The 19562-nt window shown below is 43.4% G+C and overlaps 1 protein-coding gene across 2 annotated transcripts; it reads left to right on the top strand.

Annotated features, from left to right (window-relative positions):
• Window positions 1–1469: 1469 nt before the first annotated feature.
• Window positions 1470–13552, top strand: MPC1 (mitochondrial pyruvate carrier 1). 2 transcript variants are annotated; one of them, XM_075748562.1, is made up of 5 exons: window positions 1470–1660; window positions 7208–7211; window positions 9815–9911; window positions 11829–11961; window positions 12570–13552. In XM_075748562.1, the coding sequence occupies exons 1-5, from the start codon at window positions 1590–1592 to the stop codon at window positions 12586–12588; spliced, it is 324 nt and encodes a 107-aa protein (XP_075604677.1). In that variant the 5' UTR covers window positions 1470–1589; the 3' UTR covers window positions 12589–13552. The 2 variants fall into 2 exon arrangements, with proteins under 2 accessions (XP_075604677.1, XP_010306180.2); XM_010307878.2 differs by lacking the exons at window positions 1470–1660; window positions 7208–7211 and adding an exon at window positions 7490–7561.
• The last annotated feature ends 6010 nt before the right edge of the window (window positions 13553–19562 follow it).

Genomic DNA, 19562 nt, shown 5'->3' with positions numbered 1-19562 from the left:
TGGCCCAAATTTTATGGAGACGGTATTAGCAGGGTTAGAGTTTATCTTCCCTTTTAAATAAGTAACCTCTGCCTAGGTATGAAATAGAAAGTGCTGGTGAGAGATGGGATCTTAGACCATTCCAGGTACAGAAGAAACTGGTGCTGTACTCCTAGCTCTAAAAATTCAAAGTCCATAACCTGGGCTCTTGAAAGACCCTTAGGATTATCTTTCTTAAAAAATCACTGAAGCAAGCATGGGCCTTCTTACTTCTAGCCTGCTTTACGTGCCATCGCGATACGTTAGTTTTGTGGCTCCAGTCATCTCAGCCACCGTGGCGACGGGGCAAACATCTCTTGCTGGAGAGGAAGCAGAGACTCGCCCCCTCACCTCCCGGGGCCCCGGGTAAGGGCAAACACCAGTCCAGCCCCGGCGAGCCCGCCGCCGGAGTGACAGCAGCTGGCAGGGGCGCTCGCCCCTCCGCCGGACCGCCCATCGCCTTGCCCTCACGGATGCAACTGCCGGGCACCGTCCCTGAGGGGGCGATGGCCCCGCAACGGGCCGGCCGGACCCGGGCCAGGGGTAACGGGCGCCTCAGCGGACGCACGCAGGCACCGCGCGCCAGGGGGCTGCGGGCGCACACCCCTACACCCCCCTCGCACACCCCCCTCGCACACCCGCACACCCCCTCACACACTCCTACACCCCTCTCGCACACCCCTACACCCCCTCGCACACCCGCACACCCCCCTCGCACACCCCTCTCGCACACCCCTACACCCCCTCGCACACCCGCACACCCCCCTCGCACACCCCTACACCCCCTCGCACACCCGCACACCCCTACACCCCCTCGCACACTCGCACACCCCCTCGCACACCCGCACACCCCCTCGCACACCCCCTCGCACACCCGCACACTCCCTCGCACACCCCCGTCGCACACCCGCACACCCCCTCACACACTCCTACACCCCCCTCGCACACCCCTACACCCCCTCGCACACCCGCACACCCCCCTCGCACACCCCTCTCGCACACCCGCACACCCCCTCGCACACCCGCACACCCCCTCGCACCCCGCCCGGCCCCGCCCGCAGGCCGGCGGCAGCCGTTACCCGCCCAGCCCCACCGGCATCCCGACACGCGCCACGGAGGGAGGCGGAGCGAGACACCGCGGGAGGCGGGAGGCGTCCCTCGACGGCCAATGGGAAGCCACCAGCCGCCACCCTTGCAGCCAACAGCGGCTCGGAGAGCCGTCGCGCGGTTCTCCCCTGCGGGGCTGCAGAGGAATGCCGGCAGCTCAGCCGATAGAGACCCTCCTCGTCGCGCTTTGCGACGATTTCCCCCTCCTCCCGCCGCCTTGCTTTACGGCACCCTGTCTTTCCCCCTGCCCATGACCACCCCTCCTGTTTCGGAGCCCGGGAGGAGGGAGGCGGGGCCGCCGCGGCCAATAGGCGCCGAGAGCGCCATGGTGACGGAGGGGGCGGTGGCGCGGGCGCTGCCGTAAAGCGGGCGCCTGGCGGCGGCGCGGGGGAGTTGTCACCGGCGCCGGTGGTGGCAGTGCGCGAGGCGGGCGGGCTGAGCGCTCCCTGCCGCCGAGGGCCGCCATGGCGGGAGCGCTGGGCCGCAAGGCCCTGGACTATGTGCGCAGCAAGGACTTCAGGGACTACCTGATGAGGTGAGCGTGGGCCGGGGGGTCGTCGCCGGCCGCCGCGCCCTCAGCCGCCTCTGCCTCGGGCTGCCGCTCCCGCCGCGCCGCCTGTGGAGGCGGCAGGGACCGGCGTCCCTTCCCTGACCGCCCGTCCCCCTCAGCCTCGGGGCGCCCGGGAAGGCGGCGGCCGGGCGGCTTCGTTTGACCTCTGCCGGGCTCGCCCTCGCCGGCGGTTGGGCGCGGGGCGGAGGGCTCGAGGAGGGAGCCCCGCGAGGGCGCGGGCGGCCGTCGGGCGAGGCCGAGGCCGGCCCGGAGGTGCCAAGGGGGGCGGGGGTCACGGCGAGGGCGCGGGGCCCGCCGTGCCGTCACGACGCCGATGCGCCCCTGTCGTCACCTCGGCTTGCGGAGGCTGTTAGGGCTGTCAGTCTCCCGCCCGCCCCACCCCGGGGAGAGCGAGCTTGACCTTGAAGCGAAGCGACGCGGTTTGAAACTGCCGCGGCAGCTGCGCTTCGCTGTGACCTTTCTCCTCCCGGCCGCGAAACCCCACGGCAGGCGGGTGGGCGCTGGGGGGGCGGCAGGCGGAGGAGCCGGCGGCACGGACCCGCGGACCCCTGCCCGCAACGCGGGCAGAAGCGGGCTTGGTGACAGATGTGGTTTCAAGAGCACTTATTTACATGTTCTCAGAGATTTAAACAGGTGCTTTTTTTCAGAGGCTTGTTAAAGCCTCACCTTCATGGGAATGTAGTCACGTCCCAGACAGCTCAATACTTCTGTCAAACTTCAGTTTGTGTGCTGTGCTGAGGGGTATGGCACCTTGAACTGAAATTGCAAGAATGTCTTAAAGATACAAATGTGGCACGCTTGCTTCACTCTTCTTGAACTGATGCATAGGAACTGGCTCAAGTAGGCAGGCTGAAGTTTTCTTGGCTGACAAACAGTTTGACAAAACAAATAAAAATGGGCTCTTCTAATAAAGGTGGTTGAGCAACTTTTCACTATAGCTGTTGCTTGCTGTTCTACATCTCTTGCAACTGATGTTTGATGTTGAGCAAGCATGTAGGAGGACATCTGTTTATCTGAGAAACTTAGTCTTGGTTAAAGTAGCAGGAGATGGTGTAAGCCTGCATGGAAGAGGGATTGTAATATAAAGGCTCAGTAAGCAGGAGGGTTTGTTTGGCATTTGCAAAATCGAGTTCCACAGAAATGGTGGGGCAAGAAGATGAGTAAAATATGTGAAGGAATGGAACATCCTTGAAGCAAAATCAAGAAAGGTCAGAGCAGGCTTTTATGTGGATTTTTTTTTTGAAAGTCTTAAAGATACTGTGTAAGCTTTTTGACGTTAACAGCATTTTGATGTTAACAGTTAATTGTACCAGAACTCATGTGAAGCATGTAAATGGCCAGTAAAACATCAGTCTGCTTCTTAATTAGAAAAAACAAGAAAGATCTGGAAGAGATAACAGCTGCTTCATAATACAACCACAGCTGCTGGAAGTATCTCTTTCCTTACCAAAGACTGAAAAGCTAGCTGTGAAATAAGCCTCGTCAGCTGTATTTCATCCTAATTCTAGTCTTCAAATAAACTATCTAAAAAGACCATTCCACAGGCTTGTACCTTTGTGGGATGGGTTCTGCTGCCTTATGTACAAAGACACCTACTTGTTTATACTTCTGTTACTGGGTGTGTCATGAAGGCCTGAAGTCAGTTGCTCCATCTGATATGGCCTTTCAGCATTGTTTCTTGCTTAATAGGAGACGAGTGTCTAAGTTGTTGGCTTTATGTTGAGTTTAAAATTTAGATTAACAGTCAACAAAAGATGGTAGTCTGCCTTCTCTATAGGAGAAATGGAGTGTGTATACTTTAGAGCTGTATCTCTTTACATTCCTTCCTGAAGGCACTTGCTTCCCCAGACTGCAGGACTCAATGCTGAAGAAGATTCCCTTCTTGCCTTGCTCATAGAGTAGGAGTTTCCTCAAAGCTCTGAGACTATGGTATCTGTTCTAGAAATTGACATCTAATTGCTGCTGTGAAGCAAGGCTTTATAAATGTGAAACTTATTTGTGGGAAATGATGACCTGAGATACTGTTTGTGAGACCAGTGTTGTGTTTTGCATTGCTTGACCCTAAATAGAATAATTGAAGTTACCCAAAGCAGTGGAATTGACTGTTTCATTATTATGGCTTGGGGCAATCAAAACTTCCAGATGTCTGTCAGAATAAGTAGCTTCAGTTTCACCTTCATAACTTGAAAACATAAAAGCAAGTATAATGAATGCATGCTGCTTTTCTCGGATGTGTCTGGCATTAGAATTGCATTATATCATGGCTTAGCTTTGGATCTTGCACAAACAAGATAAATAACTTTTAAAACTGTCATTAATAATTAAATGTTCTGCCAGTTTCACATCTGGCTTCTCTCAAGTGGTGATTAATAGGGATCTCAATAACTGTAAATCATGTAGGTATAGATTTACTCTAGTCATATCTCAATGTTTTAAAGTAAGCATAGTAAGAATGTAAGCTGTAGGGAGACTTTCCCTGCTTCTTGGAAAATGCTGCAGTGATGTTAATTTAAAACTAGCTGATTAGCATTTGAAAGCTCAGTAGCTCTATATATTATGAACTTGAAGTTGCATTTTTTCTGTAGATCCTAAAAATGTCAGCTATCATTAAAGTTTTATTATCTAAGCCATTAATAGCAGGCAACTGAGTCCTCTTACTTCCTGTCCTAAAGGTTTAGAACAGTATCTTCTGAAAAACATTCAGAAAAACAGCTTTCCTCCTCTTTTGAGAGAGAAGACCTGTAGGCTACTCCAGATAAGCTCTGGCATCTTCTTGTGGTAGAAGCCTAAATTACTTTAGTCACATAAGGAATCCCAAGGAGTCCCAAAATCTTCTGGTAATAGAAAAATAAGCATGGAGACTGCCATCTTTTGGGGCACTTATGAGTTATCAGGAAAGGACACTTCAGCAGTAATGCAAATGTACTGACTCTGTTAATGTAGATAGCTTTGAAATAGATAGTTCATTTCTTGTAAAGCTTGAGCATTTACGTTGATGTAAGCTGTCTAGGACCTTTCTTTTAACTGAAGTGAACTTTAAAAGAGGTAGCATCAGTACTAAAACTATAATTAGCTGATCTTCAGTCCTCTTCATTAGTAAATCTTTAAACACAGGGATATAAGAGCTTTAAAAAAAATAGAATCTACCAGTCTGTGCTAGCAGTTGAAGGACACAGTGCCTGCTGTCATTGTTTTGTATGCTCTGAGAACTGAACAGTCTAGCTCTTGCAGAAGAGCTTAGGAAATGGCTGTGTGGGGGAAATGGTGACAGTTCATTTATATTTGCAGAATTATCTCTGGCCTTTTTATATCCTCATTGCCAGTATGAGAAAAATACATGTGAAAACTGTGGAAAGTTTTCCTACTATTCCCCAAAAGAACCTTTCTGGAATGGATTGTAGTAGCAATATAAGGTATTGATTTAGCTGTTGGTTCCTCTCGTGATGTCTAGACATTTATACAGAAAGCAGACACAGAAACTGAGTGAGTAAATCCAATAACTGTTGTCTGCAGTTCTGGGAACTTTAGGATACAGTGTTCCCTTTGTCAAGGGATTGAATGTAGTTCCTGGAAACTACTAATTTGGAATGGTGTCACTTCAGAAAGACACATGTGCTTGTTGCTGTTAGGTAGGGTGCATTTGTTGCAGCTGTATTGGCTGCAGTGCTTTGGGACTGGATGCCTGCTTCTGGAAAAGTCTATATGACCTTGATCTATCCTCTTCTAGGAGCATAATAACTGTTCCAGTCTCACGTGGATGTGAGGGCAACCTTGCAAGACCTTATCCAGAGCTGTCTAATCTGTTAAAATAGCAGCAGTTTGATTCTATTTTAAGCTTTCACTTGCATGAAAACAGCTTACACTTGGAGGTTAACTTCTGTTGGCACAAAAATATTGTGTCAAGAGACATATTTGAACTTGTTTAGTTAAGGCTTTATGAAAAAAGCAAAGTGTGCACTTGTTCCATGAACTCAAATTAATTATTGCTGCAGTACAGTTAATAAGAAAACAAAAAAAGTGGTTAGACTAGTCAAGGACACCCTAACAAAGCATCTTCCAGCTCTGGAGTCCTTTGTACGGGAAAGACATGGACCTGTTGGAATGAGTCCAGAGGAAGATGGTCAGAGGGCTGGAGCACCTCTCCTGTGAAGACAGGCTGAGGGAGCTGGGGTTGTTCAGCCTGGAGAAGAGAAGGCTCTGGGGAGACCTTAGAGCAGCCTTCCAGTACCTGAAGGGGCCTACAGGAAAGCTGGAGAGGGACTGTTTACAAGGGCATGGAGTGATAGGACAAGGGGTGATGGCTTTAAACAGAAAGAGGGTAGATTTAGGTTAGACATAAGAAATTCTTCCCTGTGAGGGTGGTGAGGCACTGGAACAGGTTGCCCAGAGAGGCTGTGGATGCCCCCTCCCTGGCAGTGTTTAAGGTCAGGCTGGATGGAGCTCTGAACAACCTGATGTAGTTGAAGATGTCTCTGTTTGTTGCAGGCGAGGTGGACTAGATGACTTTTAAAGGTCCCTTCCAACACAAACTATTCTGTGATCTTGAACAGCCTGCAGCTTGTAACAAAGACTCACTGGGATATCCTAAGTAGGATGTGGGATCCATCGAGTGGGATGTCCTAAGTAGACCTGACTGTTCCCTTACCATAGCTATTTGTAAAACAGTGCTCTAAGACAGAAGTCAGCATGAGAGAAGAGAATGTTAGGAAGTGTTCTGCAGCTTGGTGCAGCAGTAGGTGAGCAGCAGCTGGTCAGCAGTAGGCTTTTGATTAGTAGCTGGTTTCTTGCAAGTCATAGTTCAGAACTGAGCCCTATCACTATCCTTCTGAGAGAATGTTCAAAATTTCTGAAGCATTTTAAAAGGTATAGTAGCAAATAGTCTTAAATATATGCTGTAGTCTAGCTTTCACACACGAATTGCTAAGTTATTACATAAATAATTTGGTACCTATATGATCACTTAAATGACCCCATACACAATTGGAGTGTAATTACATGTTAGACTACTGAAAATGTGTTATAGCTCGTGTTTGGTATAGCCACAGTTGGCCTGAGCTTAGTGGTAGTAAGATCTCTGGCAGTGTTTGGTTTGACCTACTTATGTGGGTATACAAAGAATTCTAAATTACTTCTTCAAAACTTCCACAGAGGAACTGTAGCTGTTTAGCTTTGTCATGACAAACCTTGATGGCTTTTGGCATCCTCTTAAACTAATTGGGGTGGGATCTTCAATGCTTTGAAGTTTACAGGGGACAAATATCTTCCACCATAATGGGATTTTTATCTTGCTAGGAAAAAGATACTTGAGCAGCAAACACTTGTCACAATGACTGCTCTTGAAGGAAATGGGATTTTAAATAGTGTTACATTAATCAAGGTTAATGCCATGAAAGTTTGCATCTTCTGTTTGTGGTACACTTCTTTCTATGTTCACTGTGAAAGAACTAACACTTTTTTCCTTTTTCTTCCATGCGTTTTTGAATGGAAAACAATGATGGCCCACTCGAACAGTACGGTAAGAAAAGGGCGGGGACTTCTAGTTTCACTTTCTCCCTAACTTTAACTTGCAGTCTTTTTGCCTCAGCACTGTTAGAACCTTGCCTACATCTGAAAAGCATACTGTGAACCTCCAGGAGTGATGGACTAGTAATATTTATTCACAAGTCTGAGGTTAACGTGACCAAACATTAGCTCCTGTAGAATGTCTCTTAAAGTAATCACTACAAAATTAAAGGGGCTTCATTTTTTCCATACTCTTTGCTAAGGAGATCAGATCTGGAGCCACTCTTCTGCATAGCAACAATACTGGTACAGAACTGAACTGCCTGGCTTATTTTTAACCGGCTTTACTTCAGACAATAAATGGTATGATATAACTCTCACTGCATACTTTTTTCCTTTTGCCTTTCCGTTTGCTCCTGAAACTGGGAGTGGGTATTTTATGCCTGTTGTAATGTGAATCATAATGTTATGGAAGACTTGCCTTACTGTGTAGACCAAAGACAAACTGTATAGGTGTAGCTTAATCTTTGTGTGTGGAAACTTCAAAGGGCTGCCTGCCTGGAGGCACTTAAAACTGGATAACCATCTCAAGTGAGAAGGTTCCAAATCTACCTCCCTGGTCAGCAGAGGAAAGTTACTGCTGGAGTGCTGCTGGGATGTGAACTGATGATTCTTCAGTTTGTGCGCTCTGAGTTCGAAGTGGTCAATAGTCTATACTGTGTTGTTTATGTTCTAATGGCAGTTGAATTAACTAAAAATGCCAAGTTGACTTGATTTACTCTTCAACATAGAAGTCATCACTGATACTGTCAAAGCTGTAATTGTTTCATAGATTCAAATAGTCAAGGTTAGAGCCCTGAAGACTTATTTTTCTGAAAATACAATTGTTTAAGTGAGACTCCTGAAATGACTGTAAGAACCTCACCAAGTACACGTACTGTCTCACCAGTTACCTTTTGCAGTCTGCTTTAGTGTGGTCATGCTAACACAAATTGTCTTGCTGTCTTACTGTGCAAATAATCGAGGTTATTTGACTAGATGTTTGTTTCTGATCCTCTTATTGTCCCTTAAAGCTATTTAAATAGCTACATTAAAGCCTCTAAAATGACATCTTGTATGCTGCTGACTGGTTTAGGTGAATGTTCTTGTTCTGTTGGAAAATACCTTGTGTGTAAGTGGTACATTTCTTTACACTAGCTAATCATAGCTGTTCAGTGTTAATAGCGTGTAGCTATGCAACTCAGTTTTGCCATGTTATCTCTGATGTGCTTGAGAGGCTTTAACCATTACAAATGTAAATTTTCCAATCAGTAGGAATATAGTAAACAAATGCATTTAGTGCAGTCTTGAAAATACTCCTATAATAAATCTGAATTTAGACCAATGCATGTACTGTAGATACTTGCAGAAATACTACATTGTTTTCCATATTGCACTAGGGTTAAACTATAAAACTGTGTACAACTTAAACTCACTTTTTCCTATACTTTTTTCGTTAAATTTCTTGTATTGGAACCCAAATCTCCAGGAAGCAAATGCAGCTTTTAATCTTACTGTAGTGTTACAAACTATTATCTAGACTGGCAAAAGAGTATCTTGGAATTAAAATTGCAAGAAATGTAAATATCCCCTGACAGTTCCACATCATTGGAATATCTGCAGTGTTAACATTAGGGAAAGCGTCAAAAAATGGGTGTATTTGGTATCTGCAAAGCTTTTTCTTGCAAGGTACATAGCTCTTGCTGTATCTGGCCAAGTTACTTTTGAGCATCCTTAGTTTCCCATTAGAAGCTGAGGCAAGTTACTGCATGCTGCTTCTGTGGAAAGAATATTACAGAAGTCTTGCTACTTGTAACAGTAGTGGAAATTGGACTTAGGACACTATTTTTCTCAGTTTAGAGCCTTTTAGACAATAGCCCTCAAATTGAGCTCTCATCAGTTTTTCTGACTTGATTCTTTCCACTTCTTGTCTCTGTTTTCTATCTGTCTACACACTGGTAGCAAACTGTTCTACTCTTACATCTGTCTAATCACTGAGCTCTAGGTAATAACTTAGCAGTTCCAGCAATTGCAGATGAAGCTCTAGGTAACAAAATTTGGCTTGGTTGCATGGCCTTGCCCTTTCAAAGAGATGGTGTAAGCATTTGGAAATAGATGCTTGCTGAGCATTTCTTGATCCTCAGCATAACATGAAAAGTTCTTTACTTTAGCAATTCCCTGTGCTGTCATTACATTTTTGAGGAGCCTTATTTGAAAGAGATGAATGCTAATTCTCTGCACAGAAGTGAGCTGTAAATTTGAGGTTATTATGACTACACCAATCAGATTGCTTAATGATGACTCAGCTGTTATTACACAAAACTGCATTTCAGTGGCCTACAGTAGTTCTCCAGTCTGTGAGAAGATTCAGAGTGGGTTCTTCCTCCTTCCCTCCTGAAACTAGATCTTGCTAAAAGAAGTGTTTAGTTTATCTCCTTACATCAAAAGTAATCTGTCTTAACTTGGAATTTTACGTTTAACACTCTCCTTTGAAGTTTTGTGTGGCTAAGGAAAACTATAAGAATACTGCAGGAATTCTGTTCTGTGTAATTTTATTTTCCTTTTCATTCTTGACAGCACTTTTGGGGGCCAGTTGCCAACTGGGGACTTCCTGTTGCTGCTATTAATGACATGAAGAAATCGCCAGAAATCATTAGTGGCCGAATGACGTTTGGTAAGACCTGAGACAAAATTCTTGTCAGTAAACTGACTACAGAGCACAGATTCTGTCTTTCAAGCAGTGGTATATTATTAGTTGCCTACAAACTCATGATCAAAGCAGATATAGATATCAAATATCTTGTTATGTAACTTCAGAGGCCACTTAAAAATTGAGGTAATAAAAGGTTGCAGAGCTCTGTCAGAGAGCTTTTCAGTAACTGGAGGATTGGGAGTGGGAAGGCAGGTTTTGAGTCTTCATGGTTTTGATCACCAGACTCACTCCTAAAGTATAATTCTTTTGTTATAGAATTACAGAACCACAGAATGGTTTGGGTTGGAAGGGACCTCAAAGATGGTCTAGTTACGCACACACCCACCATGGGCCTGGACACCCTCCCAGGCTGCCCAAAGCCCCATCCAACCTGGCCTTGAACACTTCCAGGGATGGGGCCTCCACAGCCTCTCTGGGCAACCTGTTCCAGTGCCTCACCACCCCCACAGTAAAGAATTTCTTCCTAATATCTAATCTAAATCGACCCTCCTTCAGCTTAAAGCCATTACCCCTTGTCCTATCACTACATGCCCTTGTAAACAGTCCCTCTGGTATCTTGTACTACTGTATACTAGTTCAGAATGTGTCTCTTTACCCAACTTTATTCTTTGTATAAAGAACAATGATGCTTTGTGGTTAGTGTGAGACTTAATACTGACAAAGTAAAGAAATGGTAATACTTGTCTGTAGGGTGCTAAAAGCAGCTGAGGGATATTTACTCCTTGCAAAGCAGTTGCCTGTGAGAAGCTAGTGTGGATCTTAAAGGAATAGTGTGAGAACTTCTTTTTAAATGCATAAGCAATATTTTTCCCACTTGTTTTTGAACATGTATAGCTTTTGCCTAGATATCTGTCTTTTTTAATGTTCAAATTCTTCTCTAGGATCACAAATCTGGTAGCTTTAATTTATTAGCTTAATTTTGGTATTATGTTTTTTTCCTTAACTCAGTTAATAACTTAATTCTGAGTAATCTTTCTTCCTCCAAGCAAAATACCTTTGGGTTAAGGAAATTTATAGCCTCATGTTCACTACATTCTGGTTAGAGTAATTCAGTCTCTTAAGTAGCTTGTTTGAGATGGAAGACTGGTTTGAATAGTCTCTGGTAAGTGAAACTGTTTTTCAAATAGCACTTTAGTGGCAGCTACCCAGCTCAGCAAAGTTGAGACACTTAATTTTTACAAGCATGTATAGGCTGATACGTGTACAAATACTTTTTTCCATCTTCTAGGTTTTGTACGTAAAGGCTGTCTTCCTTAAACAATTAACTTCCTGATTATTTTTTTCTTTAAGCCTATCAAACTTTGTAAAACTAGTAACTACCTGGGTTGTAATTTCCTGTATTTTAAAGCTATTATGATAGGTGAGTAGATTAAAATTGTTTCTGTGCTTCCTAGAAAGCAAGTAACAAAGCTTTATGCTTATGAATGTTCATGGTTTCCTGGGGATGGAAACCTTCTCTTAAAGTCCATTTTAAAATGTTCCCAGCAAGAACTGTATTTAAGTAATTAGTATTTTTAAAAATACTCTGTCCTAGAAATTGTCAGAATAATTGTATAGGACAGGCCATGTTTCACTGGGATTAACTCTTATTCTCTGGCTGAGGTAGTTTAGGTAATAAACTGAAAAGACTTCAGTTTCCTCATATGCTTTCCGGTGATGTAAGTGAGGTTTTCGTGGAAAGCTGCAGTCCTGTAGACTTTCTTGTGTAGCAAAAAATGAGCACTGTTGTGTGTTTTTTCTGCATTTGATCCTCAAAGTGGACACATCTGTAAGCAGTGAGAAGTGTTCTACTTGTCATTACATTCCACTAGTATGAAAATTATGCCTCAACAAAATGCAGATATTAAATCTACTAATGATATATATCATGTTTTGCAGCACTGTGTTGTTACTCCTTGACTTTCATGAGATTTGCCTACAAAGTGCAGCCAAGGAACTGGCTTCTTTTTGCATGCCACTTCACTAATGAAGTTGCACAACTTATTCAAGGAGGACGACTGATCAAATACAGGCAAGTCACACTTCAAAAAGGGGAAGCCATAACTGATGGCGGGGGAGAGGGAGAAAAGGCTGAAAACCCTTATGGTCATGGATGTAGACAGGGTTTTCAGCAGCTGCTGGCTATTTTGGGGTTTGTTTCATTAATTATGTTGATTAGTCTGCATGTGTCCATCTCAGTAACCAATTCTAGAGATGGAAATATCCATAAAACTGTGAAGGGGTTGTATGTCTGAAAGGGAAATCAAGCAAAACCTCTAAGCTGACTGTTCTATGTATGGGGTAAATCCAACTGAGTGTGACTAGGGAACAGACTGCAAGTAGTCTCACACCCTCGTTGTGTATTAAGTAGTGCGGACAATGCCCTAAGCAATCCTGATGAGTCAGGATTATGGCTTTTCTCTCTTCTGCTCCAAGAAACCTATGTGGAGCAATGGGAGGTTGAAGCCTCCTGAACTATAATGTAAAAAATGAGGCTGAGCAAAACTGCAAGTGAACCTGCCTTTGTGTAAATAAGTGGCCAGATGTCCTTCATTCCTAAAGTTCTACTGTAAGTCCAGATTTTTTGTAGCAATTGCAGTTCAATATTCACTCTTACAAAAGCTGTTCTTTTCTTGGCAGGATGGAGAAAAAGAACTAAATATCTAACTTGAAATAAGCCAGGGAATGTGTTCATCCTGAATTACAACCAAGGAAGACTTACCATCTACAGTTGCTGTGACAATTACAGTGGGGATAAAACAGAAACACCTATCATGAATATGACCCCACCAAGTATCCTTCTACTAATTTTTTTATCTTGCCTTTTAAAAAGTACTATTCAGCAATGTAAACCATTGCATTTAAAGTTCTGCTGCCTTATAGGTCCTTAATAACTACCCTTTTAATAAAGAGTTAGTCATCCAAATAACAAGTGATATTTGAAAACCATTTTTTTAATCTAACAGTCTACAAATGTGGCCCATGACAGCTTGACAAAACTTGTTTTCAAATCAGAATGAACAGAGGTCAGTAAACAGAACTGTAGGTGGTATCATTGTTCTACCTATTAACATATTCTTAAAAGCCATTTAACTTGGGTGCATTCATTCCTATTCTGTTTCATTTTTATAACTTAAGCAGTGGCTTGCTAATCTACAAGAACAAATATGTAGATAGGCAGCCTGGAAGTGACCAGCTATCCCTCTTCCCTTACTGCATGCCTTGTCTCAGTGAAGAGACTTCATTAACATTTTTAAGTCGCACATTATTTAAAGAAGACTCAGAAAAGCAAAAGCATAGCACTGAATGAAGGAAGGCAACAAAGTCTGACACTGCTCTTTAAGAAGTTCTAAATGGATTTTATTTTTTTCCTACTGTTTGAGTTGTTCTTGATATATGTAATTCTTATACAGGCAAAACCTTAACTTGTTTGGAGTTGGTAAGATGTGAAGGACACAAGGTGCTTTTCAGTAGTTTTTTACTTCAGGGGGAGAGTGGTTTGCCTGCATGACCTGCCTGAAAGTTACATTGCTGTAAAGATACAGATGACAAAGAATGTATGTGATGGATTTTATTTCAGTGCAGTGTTTTTGAACAATAAACATGTTCCAAATGGCAATAAATACCTTCAACATTTTGAAAAGTTTTGTTTATCATATTGTGATACCAGATCCTGAAATGAAATTTCACTGTGGAGTGTCATTTTATTACTGTAACAGCACGAAGCAAAACCAGGTTGGAAAAGTCAATGGTATTATCCTTTGTATGTACTGAGTTTAGGCAAGTGTCCTCTGGATCCTAATAGCTAGCACTTCCCCCCCCAAGGAAGAGGGAATGTGGATACTTGAGTGAGAATGAATATTCCTGCTGCGATAGCCAGGGCTGAATTCAGGGCTCTCACTATGCAGCTGAATAAATCTTTCATAGTGTCTTCTAGCAATTATAAGATGATTAATTAAAAACTTGCTTTAATCCTAGGCTGATATTGTGTTCCCAGTTGCATGATGACTAAATTTTGTAACAGGCATACAAGAGGCTTATAGGGCATGCCTTGCTGGATGGGTAAAACTCATACTGACTGCTACTTGTTGCTTTAGAAAAGTTAGTGCGTAAACTGCCTGTTCAGTACTGCTGTCTTGTCACAAAAGTACTCATCTTCTTTCCTCCCTATCTCCTGGAATAGAAGAAGCATTAGACTTTTGTGTAAATGAATAGTGAGATATGGGCAGGTAAGGATAACTGATTATCTTAGCACCTTACAGTTTGTTATCTTATTTCTGGAAAGAAAATAACTTACAGGTGAGTTTGAACTTCATAGGTATGAAATGTAGTCTTTTGGGCTGCTCTTGGGTAAAGCTTTCAACACATGGAATGCTCTGGCTTCACCTGGTGCTTTCATCACTGTTCATTACCTGCTGATTGTCTGAAGGCCCTTACCTAGGGAATACCATTTGCAAGAGTTTACCATCCCTCATTTTCCTGGTGGCTGATGGCGTTATATTTTCTCATGTATTTCCTTCTACCTTTATCTTTCCTTTCTTCCCCTGCATCCATCCACTGTGACAAGGCTCAAGTTCTTTCATGTTGGAGTAGTGCAAGAATGAATTGCAGGTGGAAAGTGGGCTCTAACTTGCTTTGATCAGGTTTTAAACCAGTGATGCTGCCTGCAGTCCCTACAGGTGTCTAAAAGAAGGGGAAGGGGTGGAGCAAAGCATCTTTCATGGGATTTGTAGGGACAGGGCCCAGTCTGGGATGGGGAACTGGGGGCTGGGGTGGATGTTCCACACCCTGTCAATCTGCCTAGTGACAAAGTCTGTATGGGCAGAGGGTGACCAAGTGGCTTGTGTGACCTGTGTCCCTCAGTGCATTATTTATCAAACCATTTACATATCATTTCTTTGTTTAAATAATGGCGCTTGGGAGGAAAAAAAAAACAAAACCAAAGGAAAAACAACAAAAACCAAACCTTCAGGAGAAGTGAGCAATTACTGCAATAAATAATTGTATAGCAAATCTGCACCTGGTTTCTCTAGCACAAAATACTGAGACACATTGTCATGTGGCCACTTGGGGATTGGGCTGTTTGGGGTAGCCCAAAATAGAACTTTTAAAAAGAGACTCTGGAGCTTTTTATGTTCTTGAGTCTGAATACCTTAATAGAGCTAAAATTTGGGGGTTTAGACTTGAGTAGCATTGATAAAAGAATGGGGCTATGCCAATATAACTGATTTGTAGTAATCCGGAGTTAGAGGTCATTATTTGCATCTGATGTATAAGATTATAGGGCTTGTCTCTACATGGTATTAGTCTAATAGCTGTTTGGTTTTAATTTCACAGCTTGCTTTAATCCTAATAACTTTCCAACTGTAGGATATGCCCTGCCCGTAGAAACCTGTGCTGCTGTGATCCCAGGCACTGTTTTGTGCATACTGCTCATGTTCCACCCCAGTAAGACTGGGAACCACCTGGCCTTTCCAGTCTTGCTGCAGTGGCTGCTGCTGCAGCATCAGCTGCTGCCTTCTTTCATCTTTTCAGACAGAAAAGAATTTCTCACCTTTCTGAGCAAGTGCTGCTAGACCGCTGGTAAGGAATGTGACACCTTTGGGAATTCAAGTGGGACACCGTACCAGCTAAGCTCTCGGTCCATCTGTCAGTCCCCATCTTCCCCCAGTTTGAGCTTGAGATCTCTTGACCCACTTCTTCAAGGGGAGAATTAGACTACAACTTACTGTGCCATTAAAATAGCTCACAATCTCTTCTGCTGTTACAAAATTAGGTGTCCTTGATCTGGAAGCTTGCTGATTTATGATTCAAATGTGGAGGTCATTTGGTAGCACAGTAATAGCAAAAAAGCAATAACCATAATGATGGTGTCAGAACAGAAGAAATTACTTGCAAAGCTTCTTTAGTGAGGGTAGTAACAGCTACCTATACTGAATCTTGTTCAACCTCCCATAACTGTCTCATGCTGCTCTATATGTTTTTTTCAGTTTGCTTCTATGACTTCTATATGAAGAAGTGAGTTCCCCCTACTCTAAAACCAGCAGAAAACTCCCTTTAGCCAGGGGACTGCAAATACAGCCTGCCAGCTCTTGGAGAAAACACATTCTTAGCAAAACGTCGTTCTCCATAGCATTGTGGGTTATCTTTTGTTCTACATACAAAGCACAGTGGTGTCATCTGAGCAAGGACAGCACTGTAGAGCACTTGGGGGGGTAGGGGAGAGGGAGAAAAGTTTGAGTAAGGTTACAGACTGAGAAGGCAGCAAGAAAGGGGAGAGTTCATTCCTTGGGGCCAAGACAGGTTTTGTTATAGAAGTGTTTAGAAAATGCAATCATGGATTAGGACAGAGCAGTCTTCCAGCTACTTCAGTGCCTCCCCTCAGCTTTTTCCCCATGAATACAGACATTTACTGTTATGGCTTAACAGGTACAGCATTTACATGTATTTACTTCAACTGTGTATGTTTCCAGTGTATGTGAACCTATATTATACTAGCACAGGTGCAGATACATTATTGCTTTACTTGCCAGTTATAAGGGAAGGAAGTAGAACAATGGTAGAGAATAAAGATTTTTTTTAAAATGTACTTTTGTGATATATTCATTTGTGCTAAGCCCAAAAGCCCTTCATGAATAAGGCCTGTTTTTCCATGTTAATGTGACAGACTGCCAATGATACAAAATGGTGATATATGAAAGATTTACAAGCATAGCTACCAGCTCTTTCAGGGTTTCAGCTTGTGTCTCACAGGATACTTTGATCCTGTCTGCATTTGGGGAAGAACAGTGCTAACTACCTAATGTAATATGTCTGTGCTTCTGCTTCTACAAAGCTAGAGTATTTCTGCTGTCATCCTGTGAAGAAGCTAAAAAGCTTATTCTGATTAAGACATTGCTGCAAGTTTCACTAACTTTGTAAAGTGGAAAAGCAAGCACTCTGGTATTCTAAACTGAGGCAATTTCTTTATTAAATAAATCATGGAGAAGTCTTTCTCTCCCCACCTGTTCCCTTTCTGCTTTTACTGATCTAATAGCTGCCAGTGATTGTGTTTAGTCACTGTGGTAACCACTTATAAATAACCAATGTCCATAGAATCAACCCAATAGCAACCAGAAGGCAGAAATACTGGCTTCCTGAATAACCTGAGGTCCTGCTCCTTCAAGATCACCATCTCTCTAGCACATAGCCCAACCCTGACAATGATATATTGCTGACATCTTTTCCTACTTTTTCTCTTCCCTATCTTCCTTCTCACCTTTTTTAACAGTAGGTTTCAAGTAACTATGGCAACAAGCCTGGGAATTTTCAGCTTATTTAGTCTGAAATGTGGGTCATGTCTTTCTCATTAAGTGAAACTATCGTATGTGGATAACTGGCCCAAACTCAGCCCTTGGTGCAAGAGAAAGCAGTGCCAATTACAGCAGCACTTGCCAGTACTTATGTGATGGCTGTATCTGGTCCACTATGTAGAAATATGTAAAGGTACAAAGCAAGCCACTTATAATTTTGAAAGCATTTAAGCTATAACTTACCCAGGGGAGAACCATACTGTAACTTGCTTTAATTGGCATTGATTTATAGGATGGGTGGAATAGTCTCATGTCATGCTTGTTGTCCTAAGGTATATGTTAACTGAAGGGATGCCTTCTCAGAGTGGTACTGAGTGATGTAAATGAGACTGGTAGTCTCTCTCATTCTTTGAAGAGGACATGTGGTGGTGTGAAATTTTAAAGCTGTCTCCTGGCAGGACAAGATACTCATCTCTCCTAACCTGTCACTCTGTAGTCTGCCTGGATCTGAGATCATGGCTTAAACACAGAAAGATCTCCGGATTTTAACTTGGAGCAATGCTAAGGGAATAGCAAGACTGTCTCAAATGTTCCTCTCTTACACATTCAGATAGTCTCCTTGCCCCTGGGATCACTTAAAATGCTAAGACAATTACTGTATTTGTTCATGGGGAAGCCATACAAAGCAACAATTACAAGGTACTTTTGTACACAGTTGATGTTATGGGTCACCTGGGAGCAAAGCACAAAGCCAGCAGTGTGATCGGTGACCTCTCTAATACTTTGTGTTTCTTACACTGTAAATTCATAAGCATCAGCTCTCAGCCAGATTATTGTTAGGAACAGGAAAGAGTTCAAAGATTTGGCCAGGTACCCAATAGTGTATCAGTTAACCAAGCCTCTGTGATACCTGCTCAGAGCCACAGAAAGAGATGAGCTCACAAGGCTGTTAGTTACTTCCTTGCATTTGTTGTGCAAGCCGTGATGAGCCAATAAAGGCTATTACCTTTCCCTCCAAAGCTTTGCAGTAGCTCACGGTGTTAGTGTGAACCACAAACATGCCTAGCTCCTAGGTGCCTGCCAGGCACTCCAGGAAATAGCGCTTGTGTCTGCAGTTGGGTTTGTATGCCTCAGCTCCCCACATGAGACCTGTGAGTGAGATCAGTTCCTGACACTAAAGCGGTGATGACTGGATCTAGAAAGGTTTGAGTCGTAGCAGAAACTTTGACCGTGAAGCTGTATGAAGCCACTAAGTGTGTGCTGTGCTGGACAGGCCTGTGACTCTGGGTGATGGGCAGGAAGTGTCGGACAAATCAGAAGCAATGGGTTTCCTGAACTGAGGCATAAGAAAAGGGATGCATTTTTCTAGTTTTTGCTTCCTTGCTCCTTGGTTTTGGATCACCACTACCTGTCCCTGTCAGCCCTGCAGGCTTGTTGGAAGAGGTTCATAATTGTACTTTCAGGAGCATGGGGTCTTTTCAAAAGACACCAGGGCATTCATCCCCACTGGTAAGCTCCCTTCCTTTCAGTGGGCTTCAGAAGTTGCTACTTGCTTTGATGTGAGATGTTTGCACCAAGCAGCAGGACTGTGGTGGGTTTTATCCAATAAAATGGGCAAGTCCCTGAAGCAGCTCTATGTTTCCTGTTTTCTACCATCTCCCAGAGGGTCTCTATAAGAGATCCTTTACTCAGTTTTACTCAGCACTCCTTGGCTTTCACCTTTCAGCAATATTCATTCAAACATCCCATTTCCAAAGGTGAAGAATGCAAAGGTGAGGAGAGATATGGGATGTTAGAGCCCTAAAGTGTGACCAGAGCAATCATGAAAGTCTTATTTTTACCGAATGAGGGTTTACAGGTCATAAAGCTACGAGACCGAAGGGTATAGACACTGCTCTATGTATGTTGAAACTATGCCACCAACTGCATCAATTCAGCAAGCTGGCTAAATTCATGCATTTTTCAGGACGACGTTACTTAGAGGATTTTCTATCTAGCTTCAAATTTAGATATGGAAACGTGCAAACTAGTGAGGTCAAGAATCAATGAAATTTGTAAGCAGACACCACCATATCTTAGGAATAGAGAAATAAACTGTGCCTTGCAAATCTGTTAACGCCCTCATAATGAAACCAGAAATTAGCTCCAAATGCACAGAGAATTAAGAATTTCTGTTGAGCAGAGGAAACTAGGGGGGAAAAAAATGGGGTGTCTATGCTAACCTTCTGCTCAAGAAAACAGCAGGGAAGCAAACAACCCCCTTTGTCTCATTCAGGAGTGAAACAGCTGTGGGTGCTGGCCGGGCAGTGCAGCCTAGGCAGCAGCCAGCTGGAAGGAAGGG

This window comes from Balearica regulorum, chromosome 3, assembly GCF_011004875.1.
Source record: "Balearica regulorum gibbericeps isolate bBalReg1 chromosome 3, bBalReg1.pri, whole genome shotgun sequence".
NCBI classification, from domain to species: Eukaryota; Metazoa; Chordata; class Aves; order Gruiformes; family Gruidae; genus Balearica; species Balearica regulorum.
The sequence above is the reverse complement of the archived record's forward strand: the minus strand, read 5'-3'. Positions and strand labels throughout refer to the sequence as shown.